At 48.2% G+C, this 26,990-nt stretch overlaps 1 protein-coding gene across 6 annotated transcripts in view; it reads right to left on the bottom strand.

Moving 5' to 3' along the window:
• The window catches only part of PRDM16 (PR/SET domain 16), a 338,369-nt gene that overhangs the window by 179,325 nt on the left and 132,054 nt on the right, over positions 1-26,990 (bottom strand). For 5 of the 6 annotated variants that reach the window (XM_077311218.1, XM_077311219.1, XM_077311216.1 and 2 more), the window contains one exon: positions 2,604-2,953. The exons of the other annotated variant lie outside the window; for it this stretch is intronic. In XM_077311218.1, coding sequence (XP_077167333.1) covers positions 2,604-2,930 — 327 coding nt within the window. In that variant the 5' untranslated portion in view covers positions 2,931-2,953. The remainder of the gene's footprint in view (positions 1-2,603; positions 2,954-26,990) is intronic. 6 annotated transcript variants of the gene reach the window in all.

Raw genomic sequence — 26,990 nt, 5'->3', positions numbered from 1 at the left:
TGCAAAACAGTCCGGGTATTCCTAGGAACGTAGGAATGACTTCGCTAGACCAGAGAAAGACCCATCCAGTCCAGCGTTCTGTTTCCAAAAGAGGCCAGCCAGATGCCTCTGGAAGCTTCCAAAGTCAACTTTTTCTCCCCCCGGCATCTCATCCAGGATATGAAAACAAACTCAAGCCCAGGACGCTTCAGCCTGCAATAAATCAGCTGGATATTTAAAGTGCCGCAGGTCTATCGGCCTTGTCTGCCTCCACTAACATGACACAACAAAATCAAAATCCAGGGGCACCTTTAAGATCAACAAAGATTTATTCATTGTGTGAGCTTCCGAGTGCAAGCACTCTTCCTCAGACTGTGCTAACAGGACTGACATGGTTACTGCCCGGGGATCCGTCTCGATGGAAGGCATCCCATTTGAAAGAAAAAAGCTCAATCTTCCCGGCATATTCAGAATTGAATGCTGTGGACCAGGGGTAATCAAACTGCGGTCCTCCAGATGTCCATGGACTACAATTCCCAGGAGCCCCTGCCAGCAAATGCTGGCAGGGGCTTCTGGGAATTGTAGTCCATGGACATCTGGAGGGCCGCAGTTTGAGGGCCACAGTTTGACTACCCCTGCTGTGGACCATTGAGTAGGGAAAAGGATATATATATATATTTTTAAACAGCAGCCAGGAACGTAAGTTCTGAACCCTTTATCCCTGCTATACAATTGAAAGTTTAGGGTTCAGCATTTGCATACTCAAAGCAGGGAGTCCAGCTTTTTTGACGCACCTGAAGCTTTGGCATGTCGTGGTGGGTGGAGCAACAAAAGGACCGCCACTAGGGGTTTGGCAATAATATTTTCAATTAATTTTTTAAAAAGCAATTGCGTCCCTCCAACACTCTGAATTGGATCACGACTCCTGCGGACGTTCCGTTCTCCCGTTACCAGCTGGGAACCATGGCTGGACTGATCCAGTAAGTTCTGGGCCCAAATGGACGACAACCTGCCCTCGATGCCCTTGGGGCAGCGCAGATATAAGCCCAGCGAGCCAGTCAATTGATCAGCATGGCCTGAGAGCGGTTGTCTGTTAATGCTGAATGCTGCCCCAGCACAGATGCAAATGTAATCTCAGCGCTGCTCCTGTTAAATTGCGGGCAAAGCAATGTGATCATCCGAGGTGCTTGACTCAAGAGCCAACAGGCGCAGCGTGTGCCACAAGCCCGGTTCTGGAGCACCTTAGTGGCTAAATCGAATTCTCCCTGCTGCCGTTGCCTTCCTTGCAGCTTCAGCCCAAGCGGCTGCAACCTGTCCAGCTCTGCATCATGTGTTTGCCTTGAATTTCACCCAGAACAGGAAACGAAAATACCAGCAGTTCATTTTATTGCTCGACGGAGACCAAAAAAGAAGAAGAAGTCTGTGTGTGCGTGTGTGTGTGTGTGTGGAGGGGGGGGGGTTAAGAGCACAAGAAAAATATTCCTAGAAAGTGTTCCTCTTCTACAGTGGCTGCTTTTCTCTTAAAGTCCAAGGACAATTGTCCACACAACGTCTTTCAGGGAAGATAGGATTTCAGGTCATGGCTGCTGCAGTTTCACAGAAAGTTCAATAAACTCAAAGAGGGCTCTTTTTAAAGTGGATACAACAATATTTGCATTGGGGGGCTGAAACTGGAATCAAAGCCGTGTGCACTCTGCCTTACATTTTTAAAATAATAATAATTCGGTGCCAAGAAAATTCAAATGCGGGGATCTGAATGTGGAAAACTGAGCTGATCGGCCTTTGTTGACTTACTTGGTCTTTAGATACCTTTCGGTTTCTGTCTACCTTCTGGTGTCTGACTTGGGGAGGTCTGGGTTCAAATCCCAGCTCAGCTATGAAGCTCGCTGTTGTTCTTCCAGTGGCAGATGTCTCTTGCGCTTCCATGCCGTCTACTTCCCTAGGTACTTTGCAACTGGAATTTACTACAGGAAGCAGCAAGATCAACTTGCCTTTGCTAGAGTGCATGGAGAGCAGATTGTATTCACTTAGGGCAGAGCGCCACACCTTCCTGAGATCCTTTAGTCCTACCCCCCCTACGTCTGAGAGGTAGGTAAGGGGGTACAGATACACTTGTGCACGTACACACACAACAACTGTGGCAGGACCAGACGGGATGGGAGAGGAGGCATAGCACAGTGCTTCACCAAGAGGCCATTGGAGGAAACCTTGTCTAGAGCCCTCCCAATCCAACTGGAAGCGAATCCTGCCAACGGAGGTCCCTCAAGGCTCCTCCTGGTTAGAGAAGTGGGCTGTCAACTTGGCCTCCTTAGGAATGAATGGCCTCCGAAACCTCCTTTGCCATTCACAGTTTTGCTCAGGTCTTGCAGACTGGACGCTATGACTACCCTTACTGTGTCAGCCCATCCTACGTTCGGGTTTCCCTTTCCCCTACGGACTTCGGTAGGGACCCATGAATCAGTGGCAGGAGAAACAAGCAGAGCAAATCAGGCATCGCAACCAAGAAGACATGAAATCGGCAGTGCTGTTCCTTCCGTTCCCCTCATCCCCACCGAACATTCGCATGCATCCTCCCGTTCTTCTGCATCCTGGCCAACCAAATCATCCCAGTGGACAAGTCTTACCTCCCACCCAAAGCTCGTTTCCTTCAACGCCGTCCTTGGAGAGGTCGCGAAGGGCCCAAATCTTTCCCCAATTTCAATCTTCTTTTTGGTCCAGATGCCCAGTCCCGCACCCGGAATGGAGGACTCCCTCAGTTCAAAGTCGGGCGGGATTGGAATGTCGTCAGGGATGTAGACGGGAGCTTCGTAAGGCGAGCCTTCTTTGGGGTTGAAATCCTCGCCCGTGGGGAAAGGGGATGGAGGTCCCACCGGGATGGGAGACATGATGCCGTCCTCCATTTCCTCCTCTGCACTCTCGCCTGCCAGGAGGTCTGCCTCAGTTTCATACATGTTATTCACAATCTCGTTGTCACCTTGGGAGGAGAAGAGGCAGGAAAATGGTGAAAGTACGTTTAAGAAAAACATGGGAAGCTGCCTCGGCCTAAATCAAAACATTGGTCTACTTAACCCAGTACTGTCATTTACTGGCAGGAGAAAAAAAAAGATCTTTCCCAGCAACAATCTCTTGAGATCCTTCAATTAGAAATGCCGGGGATCGAACCCGGGACCTTCTGCATGCAAAGAACGTGCCCTTCGAGCTATGACCCTTGTAAGGTCACTGGTCCAGGACTAGGGTTGCCCATTCCACATTAAGAAGTTCATGGAGATTTGAGGGTGGACCGTAGGGAGGGCAGGGTTGGGGAAGAGACCTCAGTGGCATATAATGCCATACAGTCCACTCACCAAGGTAGCCATTTTCTCCAGGGGAACCGGCGTCTGTCATCTGCAGACCGGTTGTAATCCCAGGAGATCTTCATCACCCACCTGGAATGTGGCAAGTCTGTCTAGAGCTTTTGCTGAAACGTATTTTGCAGGCCCAAGCACAGGAGCAGTGAGGCAGGCCACACCAACGTGTCCATTAACCTTCCTCCTCCAGCACCAAAAAGATCTCGGGTAGCAAGTGGTGGGGAATCCCAGAGGGTCACCAACAGTTTGAATAGGCAATGCTGAACAAGATGGACCGATCGCCTGACTCTGGGGAAGGCAATTCTGTGGGTTAATGGAGGACGGTCCATAGTTCAAGGATCAGAGCACCTGCTTCTCCTGCATCTCAAAAGTCCCGGGCATCTCAAAAGATCCCAAAGTGGCAAGTGCTGGAAAGGCCTTTCTCTGCCTGAGAATCAAGAGAGAGTTCTCAGGTTTCATATCTCAGCCTTTCAAGTTCCAGGACCTCAGGGCTGGGAAGGATGCCCCTTTGCCCAGGAGCCCTGTGAGCCAAGGCCAGTTGGAAGCAGACCATGTGGAACTAAGATGAGCCAATGGTCCACCATCATGGCTTCACACTCAATTTCCTCACCTTTTACAGGGTCGCCAACATCCAGGTGAGGCTTGGAGATCACCCAGAACTGCAACTGACCTCCAGATGGCCGTATGTCAGTTCCCCTTGAGAAAATGGCTGCTTCAGAGGGTGGACTCTATTATACTCCACTGAGGCCCTTCCCCTTCCCAAATCCCACCCTCTCTAGGTTGCCTCCCCAGCTCTCCAGGAGATTCCGGACCTGGACCTGACAACCTAGAAGTGAGAGGATCTCAGTGCCCTGCTATGGGGCTGTAGACACGAGGCAGCCTGCAGCTTCCTGGAATATAATCGCACCCCCTGTGGCAGGAGCTTGGCTCAGGCTGCCAATCAAACCAAGACCTGGATTGGGTTCAGTGGGCGACTCAAAGGAGCTAAGCGGCCAACCTGCTGTTCCGAGTCTGTCTCTCATTTTATAGGCAGCTTGGCAAACCCCGGATAATGGTTTCTCCCTGAACCTGACACCATCCGCGGTTGGGGTGACTGCACTCCAAACAATAACGCATCGCACAACACAGAAGCTGGCAGATGTTTTAAAATCCTCCTTCGGCACAGATATTATTTTATCAAAACCTCCACCCAGGGAGAACGTGGCCCGTGATTGACGCAGGGGCTGGGGCCTGGCCTTAGAAACGTCTCGTCCGGCGAACGAGTTCCCAAAAAAGAGATTCGTAATCCGCTTAGAATCAGGACCCCTTCGAGAACTACTTCAAGCCTGTTTTCTCTCGCAAAAGCCATAAAGGGCCCAAACGTTTAAAAGTCATGTGGCTAAAACACTTATTTAATTTAGGAGCATTCAGAAGAGTAATTATTAGCCAGCACGCGGGAGGTGGCGTTTTTCTTTCCCTTCCACCGATGTACGCTTCCAGTTCACAAAAGCCACAGCCGAAGCACAGCTGTTTCCTTCGTGCGGTAAAGTTCTTAGGTTGCTCAAGAGCAACAAAAAAAAAAGAAGAAGAAGAAGAAGAAGGGGAAAAATACCCACCCCCAGAAAACATTTAAATAGGACATGGGCAGAACAAAGGTAAAATTCTAAGTGGGAACAATTAGCCGCGTTAGTCAGAGCTGGTGACCACGTGGAGTTACCAACGGCGTGTCGGATTGAGGGGGACGCTTAGCACCTCTGACTGTCACTGAGAATAAAGATGCTGAGCCCTTTACAGGATTGAACCTTGTGTTGGGTTCTTTATTGTTATCTAACACACACAGACTCATGAGCCCATGTGCGCATACACACACACACACACGCGCGCGCTAAATACCCTTAATCTAGCAAAGCTGTTTTTCCCGAACAATTAGAAAATTAGTGTGATTATTTTAGCAAGCAAATTACTACACTTAACTGGATTGCAAAGAAAATGCCATTATACAAACACTGCTAGCTTACAGCCAGTTTGGGCTCTCTCCCCCCTTTTTTTTTTGGCAAAACGCACAGAAGGAAAAATTAGCAACCTCTTCAGGAAGAAAACTGCAGAGTTTTATTTTTAAAATGCTGGTTCTAACTTTTAAAGCCCCCAAATGCCTTGGAAACACAGTTTCTCAGGGAGTTCCTGCCTCCTTACAGACCCATCTGGGCTCTTAGGTTAACATTGGAGGTCAATTTCCACTTGCTCCGCCCACTGGAAGCTTATTGGCTGACTAGGTCAGGGAGGAACTTTTGTGGAAGTATGCAGCTTTGGCCCTATGAGATGGGATACTATTTTCTGGCTACCACTCCAGAGGAAGAATTTTTAAAAAATAGCCATCAGCAGCAGCATTATGTCAGCAGTCCTCTCTAGGAATTGCCAGAAACTCTATTTTACCACAGAGTTTCCAGCGATTCCTAGAGAGGCATACTATCACTTTGGGGCTTCCCCATCACCCATGACTGTCTCCATGTCCCTGTCCTTCCATCGCCTGTCAGTTGTCAGGCTGTATAAATGTACAATTTTGTACATCTCATTATTGGGAGGGGTCCAAGTTGTACCTCATCCTTCTTCCTCTCAAGATCTCACATTACTCCTGTGCTATTTATTTATTTATTTATTTTTAGAGTACATTAATTCAAGAACTTTCGTAATATTAAAAAGTCTTCCTGGATCGGACCAATGATTCCTTTTCAATGCAATTCTAAGCAGAGTTATGGCCCTTTGAGTCCTCCATTTTAAGATCTCACTGCAAGTGGCCAAGCAGTCTCATGGAGGAGAGGAGCAGAGAGGAGAGCTCAAAATCCTGCCGTATATAATTGAGAAAAAGCACAAAGGACACTGCGAAGGAAGTAAATTAGAATCACCAGAGATCAGTATGGAAATAACAGGAAGGCTGATGACTACAACAAAAGGAGTGCAAAACACTGATTTCTATATCCCTGATTACAACAGTCACCTTTACAGGGCTGTTGTACACAAGACGAACAATATGCAATGCTCTGAACACTCTAAAATGCCATTTACAACTATGTGTGATTGTCGTTATGTTTGTATTTCATTTTCTACCAGTTGCTCCACCTTTTCAATCCATTTGTTTTCCGACTTCATAAGTGGCCCCTGACAGTGCAGGATCAGGCCTGGAGCAATTTTGGGAAATTTCTTTCCATTATGCTTTCGCCTGACACATGGCAGCCCTCCAAGGCTCAAATTTGGCAGACAGCTGAAGAACTGGATGTTCATAGAAAAGGGGAGGGGGGAATTGGGTCATTTTTACTTGTGCATAAAGTAGCAACAGGCTTTTAGTCATACAAGGCAGCCAGCTAAGGCGAAGATTCTCCAGAGGGGTTTGTTAGCATATAAATGTGGCATACAGAGGAAAAGTGAAGTACAGACAGTTTCATTCTGTAATGCTGAGAGAAGAATGTCAGGATCTTGTTTCTGGGAGGCTAAAACTGTGGAATCTTGGACAAAGGAAATGCATTTACGGAAAGGAGCTGGGCATAAAGAAAAATGCTCCTCTCCAACCAAATGCAAAGTTTAAAAGACGAAGAATCTCCTCAAAATGCACTATATTCCATCTTGTTTCGCTGCAGCTTAAACAAAGATCAAAAGATCCTAGGATGAATTTTTTAAAAAAATATCTGGAGAAGAAAGCAAACTTATTTGGAGTCAACAGAAGTTTGAGCCAAGATTCAAACTCCAAGTTAGTTGCTGATTTTTTTTCCCGGAAGAAAGTGGGCATTGCTTTTCTTTTTTCTTTTTCTGGAAGCACAACAAAGACCAAACCTTCCTGCTCCAGAAAAATTCTTGCAAAACCCTCAGGGCTAATGTTAAGAAGGCCCTGCTCCTCTCAGCCAGGAAGGTGTCAGAAATCAGCATGACAGCAGCCGTGCCAAGGCGGAAAGCCCCCCAGCTACGGTACCTGGTATTACCAGAGAAGAACAAATCATAAAGACAGCCACGTTCCGCTGCCTCCATCAAGCATGCTTCCCACTGGGGAATCAAAGTGTGACCTTCTGATTCAACAAGGGTCCTTTCCACACACATTGATTAATGGAGTTCCAATGCACTTCAGAAGTAGATTTTCCTGTTCCCCATAGGAACATCCAGCTGCAAAAGCACACCGAATGTGCATTATTCTACGTGTGCGGAAGGGCGGGGAAAGGAAGGAAGGCATGGGATTGGGAAGGAGAAGAGGAAATAAAATGCAAAAAGAGGAACTGGAGACTATAGGGGAGAGGAAAGGGAAGGCGACTGTAAGCCGCTTTGAGCCTCCTTCGGGTAGGGAAAAGCGGCATATAAGAACCAACTCTTCTTCTTCTTCTTCTTCTTCTTCTTCTTCTTCTTCTTCTTCTTCTTCTTCTTCTTCTTCTTCATAGGGCTGGATTGGGAAAGCCCTGGTGGTTTGGGGGTGGTGCCTGGGGAGGGGAGGGTTATGAGAAGGGAGGGGACTCAGCCAAGTCTAATGCCATGGAGTCCATCAACCCAAATAGCCATTTTCTTCAGGGGAACTGATCTCTGTCATCTGGAGATCAGCTACAATTCCAGATTCTCAGGACCTGCGTAGATGACTCTGGGCATTATACCAGACTTTCTCAATCAGCAGCTGATGACTGTGCTGGAGTGCTGGAGTAGGCAATGTCTGGTGTACAAAGTTAAGAAGAGAGGAAGACCCTGAAGGGGGCAGCAAGAAGACTGTTAGATAGGTCAGAGAGTTCAGGACCTTTCTAACTTTTAAGTGTGCCTTTTGTCTGTCCCTAGCCTCAGGACAATTTCCACTTTCTTCACGGAAGCTTCTCTCCGTTTCTCTTGAGCAGGGGTAGTCAAACTGCGGCCCTCCAGATGTCCATGGACTACAATTCCCAGGAGCCCCCTGCCAGCGAATGCTGGCAGGGGGCTCCTGGGAATTGTAGTCCATGGACATCTGGAGGGCCGCAGTTTGACTACCCCTGCTCTTGAGCCTAGAGATGCAGGCAGCACCTATCCTATCTCTTCCTCTGCTCTATCAGAAATGCCCTTCCAGAAATAACCTTCTCCTCCTTGAATCGAAAATACAGCGCGTGCGTATCAATGGCGTATCCGCCCTGCTAACAAGGAGAACCGCACAAGCGATCACTGCTGCACAAGAGAGAAAACTACTTATTTTCACACACAAAGACACCCTGAAACAACTTATCGGAAGGATCCAAGGCCAAACATAGGCTAGACGGAATGAAATAAGATGTTTTCTTATCTCAGTTCAGGTTTCGGGCAAGTGCGCTCTTCAGACCTCGGGATGGGAGTAGAAACTAGCTGCGGATGGAGAGCTGTGTGCCTAATGTGATGTTGTGACACAATGTGGCTGCCGCAAAGCTGCCCTATAAGTTACAGCTGGAAAATGCAGGGAAACAGAAGTACTGCGGCCGCAATTGCTGCTCTCATTAATAATAATAATATTTAGCATTCATCTCGTGCTTAAAAATGGCCAAGGGCATTCACATTCATTAGCTCATTAATCCTTACAGATACCCCATGAATAACCTTTGGCATTTACGCATCGTTTTAGAGTGATCAAAAGGCTTCGTTTACAAGGGGTTGCCAACCGCCAGGTGGCACCTGGAGACTTCCCGCTATTACAATTGATCTCCGGATGACCAAGAGCTGCTTGGGAGGGCAGACTCCACAGCAGTGTACCTTGGCTGAAGTCCCTCCCCTCCCCCAACCCCACCAGCCCCGGCCTCCATTTCCAAAATCTCCAGGTATTTCCCAACTCAGAGCTGGCAACCCTACCTGGAGCTGTCCCGGAATTACAGCTGATGCCCCGATGACAGAGATCAGTTTCCCAGGAGAAAATGGCTGCTTGGGGGGGTGGACTCAATGAGGCCCCTCCCACTCTCAAACTTTGGCATCCACAGGCTCCACCCCCCCAAAGCCTCCAGGAATTTCTCATCTCTGAGTTGGCAACCCTAGGGCCTCCATTGATGCTCTTATTCGTGGAAAACAAGAGAGGAGCACTGTACTCAGTGTGCTCTCTCTCTCTCTCTCTCTCTCTCTCTCTCACACACACACACACACACAAAACACACACCAGGCTGGCTTTCCCTTCTTTGATCAAACGAGTTTCTAGTCCTGAAAGTGGCTATATATGGGCTGAAAGGAGGAATGACTGAAGCAGGAAGCAGGAGGCAGGTAGGGTGACAAGCCCCCTTGAAAGGAGTCTTCCATTTGCCCAGAGCTCACAACCTGACCTATACAAAACATCAGGTGGTGGTCATCCCATCAATCACAGCTGACTCATGGCGACCCCTTATAGAGTTTGTCATTATCTGCCTTAGCCTAGCAACCCTGAATAGTCTACCGATTAAGCTAGAATCAAGGAGGAGCAAAATAGAACAGAGAATGTTTTTTTTCGGGGGGGGGGGGGAGAGAAAGGAACAAAATGGGAGACACCAATTTGCCCCTAAAATAAACATCAACCTCCATACATTTCCATAGAGGCTGAGCGGAGGAGGAGAAAGGGCTCAGCAGAAAAGCCAGACTTTTCTGCAATTGTCAAGGAAGTGATTCTGTGCAGCTTAGTGGAACACGCCCAACGTTCTTGGGGGCTGTCAGGCCTGGGCAACGGAGATTTCTTTCCTCCGCTTGGACTGGGATCGTGTTTGGCTCCGAGTTGCATTTGGAGACATTCAAGAAAGGCGGGGACATTTCACACCTTCGGCAAAACAAGGGGAAAGAATGAATCCTATGCCGCTCTTGGGTTCCAAGTGGAGCAGAGGCATCCCACGGCTTGCCTCTGCTGAAGCAAGCTCTCCTGAGTGCTTCTGTGGGAAAAACGCTTGGCTCGGAGCCATCGGGCTGTAAGGGGAAGCCAGTCGGGGGGCGGGGGATTGACTGGAAGGAAGTAATTATAGGCGGGGCTGGGAGAACCGTGCAATAATATATTGCAGGGAACACAAGAGCCCCCATGGATCAGAACAGGGGTAGTCAAACTGCGGCCCTCCAGATGTCCATGGACTACAATTCCCAGGAGCCCCTGCCAGCAAATGCTGGCAGGGGCTTCTGGGAATTGTAGTCCATGGACATCTGGAGGGCCGCAGTTTGACTACCCCTGGATCAGAACAATGTCCCCTCTACTCTGAAATGCCAACTTTGAGCTGGAAAATTCCTGGAGATTTGTGGTTGGTTGGTGCGGTTTCAAGAGGGGATGGACCTCAGCGGCATACAATGCCACAGCATGCACAGGACAGCCGATTTCTCCAGCGGAACTGATCTCCTTTGTCTGGGGATCGGTTATAAGCCTGGGAGAGCTCTAGGCCCTACCTAGAAGGTGGCAACTTTAATCTAGTCCAGCATCCTGTTGCCCACCGTAGCCTGAAGACCTGAAAACGGAAGCACAGAACCAAAATCTTTGTCGCCCAACAATTAGCACGTCAAGATACACTGCCTCTGGGCATGGCCGTTCAGCCCAGCCATCTTGTTGCGCTGTTGCTGAAGCACACAGTGTGCCTAACCACCTTCGAAAGCTCTCTACTGGCCCTCACAACATCCTCTGGCAAGGTGATCCATAAGTTATTTTAGCTGTATCTACAAGATGATTTCCTTCCTTCCACTGGAACCTTACTGCCTGCCAGCTCCAAGAGGCAACCCCAAGATCTAGGCTTATCTGTATCTGGATATTCTGCCACAATGTTATTATTATGGGAGAACACAAAAATCCTAGCAACTTTCTTGACCGCATGTGCACTGAGTTGTCCTCTGTCGTGTCCCTCCCACCAGTTATACGTTAAGACCCTCATTCTGCTTCCCCTCATAGCAAAGGTGCTGCAGCCCAGTTATGAATTGTCTTGGCTGTTTTTATGCCCACGACATAATATCCTTTCTGAAAGGGGGCAACCACAGCAGCCCAAATGGTAGAGGTTCATTTGACTTGTGCTCCAAATTTTATGCCGGTGGCTCTATTAAGAAAGGGCTTTGAAATCGCAAGATGCAGAGCGGAAGAAATCTGCATGAGAAAAGTTTCATTATTCCGAACTCCGCTTATAAAAGCCTTCTATGACATAATGTAAAACTTGGTTGCGTGGATTTTTTTTTTTTTAAAGAAAATGACTGACTGTGCGTTCGGTTTCCGTGGGCTAAATTAAGGTGTTGTCCTTTATTAAACGGATTGCTGCTGGCGGAACGGGGGCCAAGGCTTGTAACAATATTTCAAAATGTTTCTTAATGCACATTTTCCCTTTGTAAAACCAGCAGGGAAAGTGTCTAAATACTTCTCTAAATGCCAGTATTATATTTCCTGTAAAAATTGAGTTCAGCCAGGCATCAAATGTTATTTCCACACACAGAAGTATATTAGAAGGTTTCTCCAGCAGTTGCTGCCCAGAGCTTACCCGTTCGTCTTTCTTTCCGTAGCTGTGCCGTTTCAAGGGACATTGCTATGATGCGGCCAGGATATCAAGGACAGGTATGCCAATAAAGAAAGGTGTAAATTCAGCTTAAGTGCATCCCCCCCCCCCCAGCATTCTAAAATAAATGTAGGGATATTTTCATTGCCCTCGGAATGCCAAAGAGACAGGGACCCTCTGGGGGGAAATCTGTCAAGACTCTTATTGAAGGGGCAAATGTGATTAATCTAGTTAGTTAGTTAGTTAGTTAGTTAGTTAGTTAGTTAGTTAGTTAGTTAGTTAGTTAGTTAGTTAGTTGTTTTATTATTACTTAGATTTCTAGCCCGCCACTCCCACAAGGCTCGTGGCAGGTTACACAATGTAGGCACATAAAATCCCCAATAAAATTACCCCTACAAATTAATAAAAAATATCACATATTCTACAAAAGTCCGAGATGTACTGCGACAAAGAAACCGACTAGAAGTGCCCCCCCCCCACTATCACCTCCGGGGGTAGACATAGGCCGAGACTTTGAAATGTTAGCAGGTAATGGCCTTCCTGATGCCTGAATGTGGCCTAAGCACCGTACAGGATACACGGTGTTCTTGCAAAGACTGCAAACCCCTAGCTCTGTTTCAGATTGCTGATAACATAATGTGAGGTGAGTGTTTCCCTAGTGTACCTTTAACCAGGAAAAGCAAACCCTCCTTGCTTTGGCAAAACAGTGCAGGACAGACAACTGGTCATTGTATACAGAAGGAGAGCTTTTAGCAATGCAGGACGGTAAGGGATGGGGCAAGGGGCGGGGCTCAGGCTGAGATCCTCAAACTCCTTCAATGGCATGTAACACAGTCTAAAATTAAAGCAATGTTGGGTCAAAGAAAACCCTCAGAACCCAGCTCCACAAGTCAATGGATAAAGCCACTACATCAGCTCAAAGGATAACATAAAAGTTTAACTAGTAAAACCACAGTATTAAACAGCATAAAACAACACTTAAGGTTTAGTATTAGTCTTTGCAGCAAGTACTAGAAATCTGGCAAACTCTGATTCAGAGGTTTGGCAAAAAGTTGGCAAAATGTTGGCAACCTCTATTGAGATATTGGGTTTAGTATCATCTAAAGGAATTGAAACACATGAGCTAGTCCTTCCGGAAGATTGACATTTCCTACAAAGAGGGCATTCTATAAAGAAGGCATTCTAAGATTAGAATCATAGAATCATAGAGTTGGAAGGGACCTCAATATATGACATTGAATCAGGCAGACCCATTCCAGAAGGACACAGTCTCTCATGAGAAAGGGGTGCAAGGGTATCTTCCAGATAAGACCTTAGATGGAAAGACATTAGGATGAGCCAACCTAAAAACCCTATGTTGGGAGGGGACAAAAATAATGGGCCATTCTCCCATGGTCCTCTGTATAAGAACTGGGATAATACAAAGTCTTCCCGGTTTTCATCTCTGAACTCTGAATTTGAGGGAAACAAATTTGCGTGGCATCTTCAAGTCTCCTAGAAACAACTACTTTCTTCAGTCACAGACAAGAAGCAACTCCTGCAAATAAATACCAAAGTCTGATGATTCTTAAAGCAACCTCCAAGGTGGAGGGGAGAATATACAAACTTCGTTTAAGAATGTGTGAATCTTAGACCCAGCAGTTTATCAAAACACAGACTTCTGTATCAAATACATGTCCAGGGTTGAAGTGGACGGTCTTTCATAACCTCCCCTTCTCTGAGGAAAACGGGTGCCGTGTAATAAATTCTGGAGGTTTCATGCAGGAAAACTCATTACCAATTTGGAGGAAACACAAAAAAGTTACAGAAACCATGCTGGATGTTTTTTTTTTTTTTTAAAGCTCCCTCCAATAGAGACAGAGAAATCATGCCATTTTCCTTGCAAATCCTGCCATGTCAGCTTTGATAAAAGCATGGAAAAAGTTTCCAGTTCACTGAAAAGTTCTTTCAGGTGGAAATGTAAGAAAATAATAGAATTGGAAAGAAAAGGGAAGGGGGGGAGGGAGGAGAAGGAGAGAGAGGGAGAGAGGGAGAGAGAGAGAGAGATACAACCTAACAAAAATTTTCAGAAAAAAAAGTTGTCTTGGAAGAATTAACTTTGGGAATGGTGTTAGGGATTTTTTAAAAATTGCTACATTAAAGATACCGAGAAAGCTTAGATTTTTCTTCCCCCCCCCCCCCCAGAAAAAGAGATGATGCAAAGTCTGCCTTTGAATTCTGGCCCCCAAAACGGAGAAAAGCATTTGCAAGGCTCCCAAAAGAGACCCTGCCTGGGGAATTCGCATCCCTGCCAAGCCTGGTTCTCTTGTCACCGCCTCATTGTCATTCCCCTCACATTCAGTCCCCCAGGGTCCAAAGCAAGAGCCCTGGCGCTATTAACATAGTAGATTAATAGTGGTCGGGAGGGAGAGGAAGAAAGACTTCGCCTTTTTCTGCAAAAGATGCTAAATATTAAGTCTCGTCAAGAAAGATTGATGGCTCCCGATGGGTGCTAGACAGATAGGCCCTGGATTCAGGGTCGGGGAGCCCAGGAGCGGCCCTGAAACGAAGGCACGATAGCCACATGCCCGACGGAAGAAAAGAGGAATCTGAGAATCAATGCTGGATGGCAGGTTGGGCCGTGAGGTGGATGTCAAAAGCAAAGCTCTTTTTTTTTTTCAAGCAGGGATGGGACACGTTTTTTTTTTTAATGCAACAATGTGAAACAACAGACCTTCTCCTTCCCTTCCTTTAAAAAAAATTTTTTGGTGCTCTGGCCAAGCCTCCACACCCTCTCTCTCTCTCCCTCCCTCCAGCGAAAGGGACTTTTCTATCAGGCTGCAAAAGCTTGATGAGTCCGTGGGAAAAACAAAGACGTTCAAGGCCCTTCCCTGCACAGCTAGCAGAGCACGAATTTGTTTCAGCTCTGAGATGAGGATCGGGTATGAACTGCTAGGTCCAAACGTAAACTGTTGACCATTGAGAAGTGCCTGAAACATTTTTCAGGTTTCAAGAAACCCCAGAAGTGGAGCGCTTGTGAAGAATATGGTTGGGAAGCAGAGCTGTGGACACACCTTGACACAATCTGTGGACCTTTTCTAGATTCTTCCAATTCACAGATCCAACCCCCCCCCCCACACTTTCCATTTATTCTTCAGTGATGTGCAAAACGGCCCTCCCCAAGACGGTTCATTTGTTTTCCAAAATCTGGTTTTGCTTCTCCTGAACTTCTGATTGATGTTCCTCTCCCTCCACTCTTGCAATTCCTGTAATCGGCGTCCTTTACCAGAAACAATCCTTTTTACCCAGACTTTCTCCTAGGAGCTCAAGACAGCAGATGTGGTTCCTCCCATCCTTCTTTTATGTTCACAATAATCCATGAGGGAGGCTTGGTTGAGAGGGCACCTGGACCAAGGTCAGCCAGGTCATTTCATGAGCATCCAAGCGCAGGTTTTTCCAGTTGGTAGACCCGTTTTATCCCACACCAGCATATAGTCAACCAATCTAATTTCAAGTAACAGGAATGTATCATTTTCTGATATCCTATAGAGTAGGGATTCCCAATTAGGGGTCCGTGAAGCTCCAGAGGTCCATGGGAGCTCCAGAGGGGTCCCTATGTATAGGGACTATGCTACAAGTAAATCATGTTTCATTGGAGCAGGACATTTACTAGTCTCAAACAATGGATGGTGACTTTGGGGCCAAAGCAGGTAGGAATTTGAAGGGAAGCTAATAGAATTTTGAGGGTCAAGTTGCAGGCAATCTGAATGACCTTGACCTTGGGAGAGCTGCTGCCAGTCAGAGCAGACAATCCTGGCCTGGACAGATTAATGGGCTGATTCAGCTCTAGGCAGCTTGATGTGTTCAAAGTTCTCAACCAGGCAACACATTAAAAAATTAACTTACAAATTCTGTCAAAAGGTTTTTTTTTTGCCAGTCCTTGCCTGGAACAGAAATGCCTCTTCCAGGGACATTGGTCAATGCATTGGGCAATCTCCCATGCCAAAAAGGGACGGGGAGGGGAGGGGGAGAAATCTTATGAGGCGGGAACTGTTTGAACAGAATCTGTCTCTGTTTAAAGCCAATATATTCTGGGGAGGCGGAAAACGGTCATTTATATGCAAAGGGCTCTGAGGACTCTTCAGGGGCCACTGCGTCCCCTTATTTCCTCCTTGCTTTGATATCCCTTCGGGGGGGTGGGGCGGGGGACCGGTTAGCAAAGCGGCCATCATTTTGATCAGAGCTTGTTCCTGGTAAACCCCCCCCCCCCTTTAAAAAACAGACTCTTTGTTTCAAAAGAAATGTAATCTGGGCATTTCCCTCTTTTGCTCTGCTCCTTGGTTAATATCCTACTTCCAGCAGCCCTGGGGCTAGGAAAGGTATTCCCTGAAATGGTTCAAATCCCTCCCACCCACCCACCCCCCCCTACGCTGCAGGCTTCCTCCTCAAGCCCCTGGTGAAGCGGGGATCTAAGCTTACAGTGGCAACTCCGGCTTTTGATTTCAACCTTAACTCTTCCAGACCTGGAATCTACTTTTTCTCCCGCATCCTCCCACGTTGGCCGATGGGTTTGTGTGCTCCTCATTTATGAAACAATCTTGACTGGGCATAGTTCGGAGCTGAGCTGTGCCTTTTTATTGCCTGGAGAATGGAGCCAGGGAGGGGAAGGACATTCTGTCACTGGCGAGAGGCCACTGGGACGCTGCATCCCATCCCAGAAAGTGCGCTGTGGAACGGAGGGCCGGGTGAGCTGCAGCTATCGGCTGGAGAAGGAGCTGGCATGGGGAGGTGAAGTTGCTCCCCCCACCTTCCCCCCAACCCCAGAAAGAACACACTGCTCAATTGCCCGTGGCCCAGAGACCACAGAAGAGAAGGGGAGAATATTCTGGCGACTGCTGGCCTTCAAGGATCCTTGGCCTACAGAATGAGCGTGGGGCCTCCCTGCAAAAAAACACACCAGCAGCGGCCGTATAATATATAAAAATTAAGTCACTCCCACCCACTCCGGAATCTTTTCCAGGGCTGTCCAGAAACCCCAGGGTTTCACAAAACCCTGGCTGAGTAAGCCTGGTTTAGGGCTTTAAAGATAAGTACCAGAATCTTGAACCGGATTCCAGTCTAGAGCCAATGAAGCTGGGAGAGCAATGGTGGAATCCCTGAGTGGAAATCCTTGCATTCGGGAAATGTCTCATGTTGCTCCAGGCCCATGTGCTGTGCCACCAAGCTATGTGCCCTCCCCATTTATGAAACCAGCCACTGGCTAGCTGACCCCCAAATGTACAAGGCGTGAGAGAATAGAAGCTAGGGGTTGGCCCAGGCATAACGTGAGACTTGGATTTTGCCTATTGTTGTGCATGTTTAGGTACCTTGAGTCTCTTGAATCAACTATTAGTTATTCACAGGCAAGAGGGAGCACCCCAAACCATCAATAAGGCTTCTAAGTATTTTCCTAGGCCCACAAAAATAAATGATCATTTAGCGGTGCATGCAACGCCTGGCGGAAAATTGCCGTTATCTGTTAAACCGTCTTAAAAAGACCGAAGGGGAATAACGCACAATTAAGCCGACAGCGGAAGTAATGCCTAAAAAGAGATCTAACCTGCTCCTTAGAATGGTTAATTTTGTAAAATAACGGAAGGGTGAGCAGGTAAACCAAATTTGAGTGCAGTTTTCTAACCCTCCGCCTGTTGTTACAAAATGTGTTGGGTTGTGTACCAATGCACAATAAAGGCAATTTCACCTGCAACCAACAACGATAATCTTTAACAACAGTTTGTAAATCGCCCAAACAGGGTATCTGCTTTGAACAAGTGTCTTGTGGCGTCAGGCACAGGACCAGTAGGTCCAAAAGCGGCATCCCAAAAGCCAAGAATAAAGCCAGCGTTACACCTTTATTAGGCATTATTAGGCACTGCACACGCTTTGTGTGCCCCTGGGTTGTCAAAGGGATGCCCCGGATTGCCTTTGCAGCAAGGACCAGAATTACAGCTTCTCTCCCCAGGAGGAAAAAAAACAAACAAAACACACACCCTTCCCATCTGCATCCTTGCAAGCTCTGGTTGCCAATTCTGGGAAGATTGGGGAGGGGAGGGGAGGGGCAGAGCCTGGGCAGGGAGGCCCTACAGGAGGGAGAGTAGAGTCTGCTCTCCGAAGCTCTCCAGGGGTCCTGCTCTCTGGCCTGGAGATGGCCTGTCGTTCCAGGAGAACTCCCGGCGCGGCCTGGAGGATGGCACGGCCGCTTCCCCAAACCTCCCCGGTCGCCCATGCCGGGCTCCGTCGTCGAGAGGCGGCTCGTTTGGAGCGGCGGCGAGCTCAGGGCTGGGACCGGGCTGGGGCTGGGGCTGGGGCTGGGACCGGGGAGGGGGGGAGGGGGGGGTCGTTCATTAATTTTTATTAACCGGGCGCGCCATTTGTCCCCTGTGACAATATTTGACTTGTCGAAATGATTTTTCACCCCTGCCACGAGGTGCGCGCTCCTCCCATACATCACCCGATTACGCGGCGAGCGGGCGGACCCGCAGTCATTAGCCAGTGAATTAACGGCGATCCGCAGCGCTATTAATCACGCTGACAAAAGGCGCGGGCGGGCGGGCGGCTGACCCCGGCGCGGCTCCGGGACGCCGCCGGCCGGCGAAAGGAGCGTGCGCGGCCCGGGAGGGAAGCACCGGCTCGCCCCCTGCCCGGACGGACGGACGGACAGGCAGGCAGGGCGGCGGAGCTGGGGAACAGGCTGCGGGAGGGGGAATGCAAGGCGTTGCCAGCCTCCCGGAGCGGCCTGGAGCTCTCCCGCTCTTAGGGCTGACCTCCAGACGGCCAACATCGGTTCCCCTACGGAGAATGGATGCTTTGGAGCAGGGGGTAGTCAAACTGCGGCCGCCCAGATGTCCATGGACTACAATTCCCATGAGCCCCTGGCAGGGGCTCATGGGAATTGTAGTCCATGGACATCTGGGTGGCCGCAGTTTGACTACCCCTGCTTTGGAGGATGGGATTGAGGGCACTGCACCCTGGCCCACCAACCCCCAGGGTCTGCCTCCAAAACTGTCCAGGTATTTCCCAATCGAGAGCTAGGAACTGTCCCAGGATGACACCTGGTTAGATCCCCTGGAGAAAATGGCTACTTAGGAGGGTGGACTCTACGACATTCGATGCAAACAAGGTGTCCCCTTCTCTCCTCAAAACCTACCCTGCCCAGGCATCAGTGCCCAAAATCTCCAGGAATTCTCCAACCCAGAGTTGGCAACCCCAGGGGCTGCACTGAGTAGGAAACTAATCTCACATTTAACCACATTTCAATACCATATTTAACGTTCAAGGCATAGAAATCTAAATAAAATAAAATAAACAGGAAGCTCACAGGTAGAAAACAAATACTGCAGGGGTAATAACCCCCCCCCCCGACCTTTTTTTTAAAACTTGCAGGGAGATATTTTTTTACATGGGTGAGTATTCCAAAAGGGTAGCTTCCATTTGCCCTCGGAAGGAGTACAGTCTGTGCTAATATCTCAGGATCTGACCATCGCATTCTTTGCAGGCTGGAAGAGGGTCATCCACTTAAAATGCCACCTGCCCAGGGGGTGGGGGGGAGGCTAGAAATACCCGTTTCGACCACTCACAATTTGGACCAGCTCCTCTGCAGGTCAATGTTGTTTCCTTTTTACTCTATGCAACAATTTTCTGACCTGTTTCTCATTACTTCCTTTTATCAGTTTAATTCAACTTTGTAAAAAAAGAGAAAAAAAATTAAAAGCGCCGTAAGGGAAGCTGAGTTCGGAAATCCACGATTTCCTGTCAGCTAAGTTGAATCAGCCAAACAGGAGGCAGAGAGAGATTCTACTTTAACACTGTTCCTTAGATACAGCCATCAGTGGGGGTTTAAGGGGGGGGGGGTTCTGATGCAGGCCTGTGGGCATTGGCCCTGCATAGGCTATGAGGGAACAGGAGGTGGGGGGTGAGGGGCCGGGCGTTCAAGAGCAGCATTGTGGAGTGTTTAAGAGTGGTGGTTTCTAATGTGGGGAGCTGGGTTTGAGTCCCCGCTCCTCCACGCACAGCCAGCTGGGTGACCTTGGGCTCGTCCCAGCCCTGAAACTGCAGTTCTCCCGGAGCAGTGACAGTCCTGTCAGAGCTCTCTCAGCCAAACCTCACAGGGTGCCTGTTGTCTGGAGAGGAAGGGAAGGCGATTGTAAGCCGCTTTGAGATTCCTTCAGGCAGTGAAAAGCAGGGTATAAAAACTAACTCTTCTTCAAATGTCTACCTGAGCATAGCTGCCAGACATGAGCTAGGGATCTCCGGAACTCCGCACGTGATTCGACCTTGTAGGGCATTTTTGACCTTCAAATCCACATTCCTCCCTCCATTGATGGCATCCATCCATCCATCCATCTATCCATCCATCCATCCATCGATCTTGCAGCCCTCCCCAAGTTATCCTAACATTCCAAATATGTCTCAACATCTGCAATATGTTCATTGGGAAGGTTTCCGCCACACAGTACTGTTCATGCACTCATGTTCTCATGCTTCTGCATGAGAGACGATGTTTATCTGCCCCGTTGGAGCTGCCCCAGCGGAATCACATGCTAAATTCCTCATGGAAGGAGGGCAAAAAACGTTTCCCCACTTCTGGCAGAGTGGCCCCCATGGACACCACGCTGTGGACCCCACAGCTGGAGCCTGGAGCCCTGTGAAGGCAGCACGTTGTCCCTGAAACTGGGATGAGCATCGTCCTCACCAATGTGCCAGTACCTAAACGTGCACCAGCGCGCTCCCAGTTGTGTGGCTCACCTACGCGTCTCCTTGCTGTTGCGCAAAATATGGGATTACCACTTAAACGGATTTGTGAGTTGCCGAAAACCTGGCCCTACATGTTTTCCTTTTCCCCTCCTCCTCAAATCATTTCTCCGTGCCACTTAGTCGCTTTGCTTTGTGTTTTGCCCTACCGTGCACGTAGAATGAAAACATTAAAATGTTACACAGACTTTTCAACTTAGGGACTCCGTCCCCCCCACACATTTTTCACATTACGGATATTCCCCTGCCTGAGTTAAAACTTAAGCGGGCCTGGAACAGCTTCATTAACATAAAACCACATGATAATAGAAAACAGAGCCGTTTAATGGTTTATTTTCTTATTATCTTGTGATATATTTCATTCTTTCTCCCTCTGCTGCCCTGGGTTCAGAGTGCTACTAGATTCTTTCCCTGCTTTTCGCTCTGGGGCCCTGGCTCCAATATTGCCGCCTTTTGGCGGCAGAAGTGATACAGAACAGGACAGTGGAATGCATCCCAGGGGGACGTTAGACCCTGTTGAAGTCTTGAGTGCATTTCAGAAGGGATAAGAGCCCATCGCAGGCCGGTCAGAGCCACGCCTGTCCGTCCCAAGCACAAAAGCAGAGACCCTATTTGGGGACAATACAATCAGAGTCCAGTAGAACCTTTAAGACCAACAAGGATTTATTCAGGGCATGAGATCCCTATTTAGGGAGTGATGCTCACTGGGAGAATAGATATTTTGCATGCGGAATGTCCCCTGTTTGCTCCTCGCCTCTCTAGTTAAAGGCCTGCCGTTGGGATTCATAGAGTTGGTGAGGACCCAGAGGCTGTCTAATCCTTTCCCCAGCCCAACACAGGAAGCCCAAATCTAGAGCCCCCCGCAATGGACGGCTGTCCAGCCTCTGCCTGAAGATCTCCAGTATGGAAGAGCCCCGTCCTGCCCTGCAATTGGTTCCTTTTTAAACGGTTCCCATCACTCAGAGGTTTCACCAACCGTCTGAATTTCACTGACTGAGAGACCCTTGAGAACGGTTGGCCATCTGAACAAGGTGTCAATAAGCATAAGACACAACCTCAGTCCAAGTCCGATCATCTTTCCACCTCTGACGGGAGGTGAACTTTCATCTGACGAACTGAGTCAGCAAAGCTTCTGGCCAGAAAAGGCACTTCCTGGAGGCCCCCAGACGCAGCTTGTACTAGAGGAGGAAAATCCCAGCTGCCTTGAAGGCAGAAGATCCCTTCTACAAGCTTGAGCGTTACCAGAAGGCTGGGAAGATGCTGGTTCACAGCTGTGCTCTGCCCTAGAAGTTCAGGAGGTGACCTCAGGACAGCCACTGCCTTGCTGCTTAGCATGCCTCACAAAATGAAGGAGGAGACGATGACAAGCTGCACTGGGTGCTTATTGGGAGAGAAGTGGAGGATGCAGAAGGCTACAAGCTCCTGATCTGAAATGTGGCCTCGGAGGAGAGTTTTAGAGATACCGCAGAATAGACTGCCAAGAAGACAAATAATAAATCAAGCCTGAACTCTCCCTAGAAGCTAAAATAGCTGGATGGAGTCTATGGTACTTGAGCCATATAATGAGAAGACATGTGCAGGGGGTTGGACTAGATGACCCTGGAGGGCCCTTCCAATTCGATGATTCTCTGAATTGATGGAAAAGACAATAATGCCAAGAAACGCTGAAGGCAGCAGGAAAAGAGGAAGACTCAGCATGAGGTGGGTTGACTCTATGAAGGAAGCCACGGCACACAGTGTGCAAAGCCTGAGCTAGGCTGTTGAAAATAGGGCGTCATTAATTCGTAGGGTCACCATAAGTCCAAAGCAACTTGATGCCACTCATCACAAGCTAAGGTCCTCCTGTGTTCCTCCTTTGGAAATACAAGCTGTGATGTTGTTGTTAGGTGCGAAGTCATGTCTGACCTATCGTGACCCCATGGACAATGATCCTCCAGGCCGTCCTGTCCTCAACCATTCCCCGGAGTCCATTTAAGTTTGCACCGACTGCTTCAGTGACTCCATCCAGACACCTCATTCTCTGTCATCCCCTTCTTCTTTTGCCCTCAATTGCTCCCAGCATTAGGCTCTTCTCCAGAGGCGGCCAAAGTATCTGAGTTTCATCTTCAGGATCTGACCTTCTAAAGAGCAGTCTGGGCTGATCTCCTCTAGCACTGACCGGTTTGCTCGCCTTGCTGTCCAAGCCCTCCAATCTTTTGTTAAGGAAAAAAGTTCTAGTATTTTGACACTTGACCTCAAGCATTGGTGTAATTTGCCCCCAACTACGGCTGGCTGGCTTTGAACCCCAGCAAGGTCCCTGTTGATTCTCCTGGAGGAATTCCCCACCCCACACCCCGTGGCCTTGCTGAGGCTCCCGTTCTGGGGGTCCGGGATCTTTTATTTCCTGACCGCGGCCCCGTTTTCTAAAACAAACTTATCCTTCACTCCCGAAGTAGAATTAACGGCAGATTAAAACAAAAGCAGCGCGGCTCAAAAGGAGCAGAAGTGGATTTTCCATCTCCCTGTGACCCTCAAGCGCCCATCTCCTTCTTGATGTAACCTTGTCTCCCTCCCCAATGCCGCGTGGCGTAATGGATTTCTTTAAATTAATAATGCGTAAAAGGAGATTTACGCCGCCGTGCTAAAATATTGTTTTTGCCTTTTATTCATGCATTTGTCACTGTAGTCCCTAATAGAGGTGTTCAGCCGGGGAATAAATAATGAAGAAGGGAGGGAAAGGCCTGTCATAATCCAGGGACATTTGCAAATTCATCACCAATATTCGTCGAGGAGGTAGGAAAGAAGGAAATGAAAAATATGCCAGGTGGCTAATATATCTCATTGATTTCCCCCATCCCATTTATTTAGAGAGCCTACTTTGAGCTATGATAGAATGTGAATCCTAGAAAGAGCCATTCCTTTTTCAGAGACAGGCTCGGAGCGGGGCCTAGGATGCGGCTGAGATTTTAGGGAAAGCATTGGCTGTATGCGCAGCGTTCGGCCTCCGCGGATGTTAATTGGAAAGAGGAACGTTTGGGATTTCCCAGCAAATCAACCTACACAAAAGGGCTAAACTTGAAATTGCTGACAATTGGGGAGGGAAAGGGGGGGGGACAACATCGGTTTAATTCAGTTTCCGCTTCGGTTCCAGGTTCACAAATCTAGGCCAGATTGGACCAAGGATTTTTTTTTTTTTGCTGCTGGGTTTAAACAGTCCTCTGCCTCGTCTATGGCGTGTATGTAGCATAGCCCAAAATCCTAGGATTTTCTGGCGGTCAAGGAGTCATTGGGTTGCCCTTGCCTGCCTTCACATAATAACCCTTGTGTTCCTTGGAGGTTTCCCATCCAAATAACTAGTCAGGTTCGGCCCTGCTTAGCTTCCGAGATCTGACAAGATCAGGCCTGCCTGGGCTATCTGGGTCAGGGATATCCAAAATAATTAGGCAGTAGAATGGGTTGTATCCTTTTTGACTGCAGGGGATGGGTTTCACTTTGAATGGGGGGGGGGACTACTTCCCATAAAACAGAAAAAAAACACCTTCGCTTTGCTTTCAGTTGTTCAGAAGGGGTGCTTGCAGAAATATGATCTTGGAGGTGTTTGCCCAGGATCAGTTCCTAGATCACTGGTTTGGCCCAAATCATTTGGAACTTCAAAACCTTGGGAGAAATTTGGATCGGAAACGCCCCTGTATTTCCACAGACCGTCCCAATGTCCCCATTGCTTTGTAAAAGAACGACACACATCGTTTTTCATCACCTATGTTTTAGCGGAGGGTTTGGAGACTGGCTTTTCAGCCCCTCCAAACCTGGGCTCTGATTTGCAAGGCGATGTGCTAATCCTTGGGGCTCAGGCACGGCGCGGTCCTTTGAGTCCCCAAGAGGAAACGCTGCTTGTATCAAGAGGAAGGAAAAAGGGAAACAGATGGGAAGGGCACAGAATTAGAACAAGTGCCTTTGCCAACAATGTACAACAGGTTTCTTTGGCTTCCAAACAACAGAAAGCTCCTGCGAAAATCCATACACAATGCTAGCACAGACGACAAAGATAACAAGGAAAATAATTCTGTGAACCTGAAGCACGGCTACTTTCTGTAATGAGAGAGATGGTAATCAGCGGCCATGGTTTCTATTGATCCCATGATGCAAAGCCAAGACTCTAGATTCTCTCCTTCCCCCCCACCCCCCAGTTGCAAATGATTGTTAGAAATCCACTACCAGCGCCGAAATGCCCGTTACCAGCAGGTCTTCTGTCAAATTGGCCGGCTTGATATGATTAATTTAATTGGCTAGTAATTATTCACGTTTGATCAGGGGGGAAATATTAGGTGGTGGTGGGGGGGGAGAGAACAGCTATTCTGGCTCTGATTGCTAACTTGTCTTTAGATGTGTTTTGGCATTTCCTTTTCATATCAACCCATTCGCATTGTCTTAATCGTGCAAATCCAGGCTGGTTTGAGAATTCTCCTCCCAGGTGTGCAACCCAAGGTTTGCCTCTGTTGGTTCAGGCTAATTCCTTCACACATGCAGGTGGTAGAATGGATCAGATGGCACAGGGGTTCACTTTTTTGTGTGCCATGCACCCTTTAGGCCAGGGGTAGTCAAACTGCGGCCCTCCAGATGTCCATGGACTACAATTCCCAGGAGCCCCAGGGGCTCCTGGGAATTGTAGTCCATGGACATCTGGAGGGCCGCAGTTTGACTACCCCTGCTTTAGGCTGTCTGTCGAAAACTAGGGACCCATTCTCAGAATGTGTTTTTTAATACATAAAATAAATTACATAGTATTACAAAGGTAATCAATTAGACTGAAATACTGTTATAAAACATTATTTTTTTAAAAAAACATACTGTTGTGGTTTGTTGCCTACGTTCGTAAACGAAGGAAATGCTAAATTTCAGTTAGAGGTTACGGAAAATAAAGACGTAATTCTCATGGACTGAAATCTCTCTGCAGACTCTGGGGAGGAGGAGGAGGAGGAGGAGGGTCCTTGACTTCAGGTGAACTTCTGAGATGGGGGATTGAAGATCCCAGAAGACCTGGAATAAGTTCCTGAATAAAACAAATCTCCTTGCAGCTAACAAACAAGCACACCAAGCTATGAAAAAAAGTTGCAGGCCTTTCTCCCTGCAGCACAGTGCTTGGTTTGCAGGGAGTTTTGCTTGGGCAAAGGAAAATTCAAAAGGTGGAATTCATCCAGGGGCTCTTTCAGCCAAGTTTTTTTTCCATCGATTCCTCCAGCCAATTCATCATTAAGCGGAAATGGCCAGATTATTGCCTCTCTGACTCCAACAGATACAGTTAGAATGGTTTTTCTTTCTTCTGCAATTGCTCTTGTTTTAATCAGAGCCTGCAAAGGGCCTCAGGGCCTACTACCTGCAGGACCTACTACTGAATCACACCCTTCTTTTAAGGGCGTGGTGTTCACGGGGGGGGGGGGGCACTGCTAGTTTTCACTTTCACCACGTCATCCCCACAAGAACCTTGCAAGGTAGTCTTGGCTGAAAGGACACGGCCCACAGACCACTGGCAAGAGACACAGAGAGGGAGGAGTTGAGCACCAATTGAACTGGCATTCCTTCCCCCAGATTTTTTGGGGGGCTTCTACACAGCACTGCAATGTTGTTGTTCACCTTCCAGGATTTTCTGGGCTCTGCTTTGGTTTGGTCGTCCTCTCTTGGACTTACCTACATCACAGGTCAGTTGTGAAGACTGCATTCCGCAGGGCCTGTAAAATGAAGCACTTCCGCCAGGTCTACGGTTGAGGCCGGGCGGCAAAGAAGATTGTGGCCCCCCCTACAGGAGTGGCGGTAGCGAATTCCACCTGCGCCCTGTGCTCACCCTTCCCCTCTAGAATGTATTATTAGGAGAATTGCTAGAATTGGGATGAGTTTTTGCTCTAGCATCTTTACCCCCAATGGGGCTTTGATTGTATTTATATTTGTTTGGTTTTTATGTCTGTTTTGTTGTTGTTGTTAAGTGCGAAGTCGTGTCCGACCCATCGCGACCGCATGGACATTGATCCTCCAGGCCTTCCTGTCCTCTACCATTCCCCGGAGTCTATTTAAGCTCACACCGACTGCTTCAGTGACTCCATCCAGCCACCTCATTCTCTGTCATCCCTTTCTTGTTTTGCCCTCAGTCGCTCCCAGCATTAGGCTCTTCTCCAGGGAATGTCTATTTTAAGGGGGGGGGTTTATTGGGGCTTTATTCTGACATCGTAACCCGCCTCAAGCCTTCAGGGGGAGGCGTGCAATAAATTTAAATAAATAAATTAAGTTGTAAGCTCCTTTGAGAGAGGGCGGGATAAAGCCATAGCGATAGGTGAGGACGCCGTAACAATGCTTGTGTGCAAATGTTTGCGTGGCTGCTGGCCATAACGCTCTCCCTGCCCCTGCCTCTGCCGTGTGTGGAATGTGGACCCCTTGGTGCAGTTGCATCCTTGGGATTAGATCTCCCTATCCCTGACAGCTCAGAGCGGATGCACGACTGGGATAATATATGTGAAGTGCTCGGAAC

The sequence above is a fragment of the Paroedura picta genome, chromosome 15 (assembly GCF_049243985.1).
Source record: "Paroedura picta isolate Pp20150507F chromosome 15, Ppicta_v3.0, whole genome shotgun sequence".
Classification (NCBI taxonomy): Eukaryota; Metazoa; Chordata; class Lepidosauria; order Squamata; family Gekkonidae; genus Paroedura; species Paroedura picta.
This window is presented reverse-complemented; position numbering and strand designations above follow the sequence as displayed.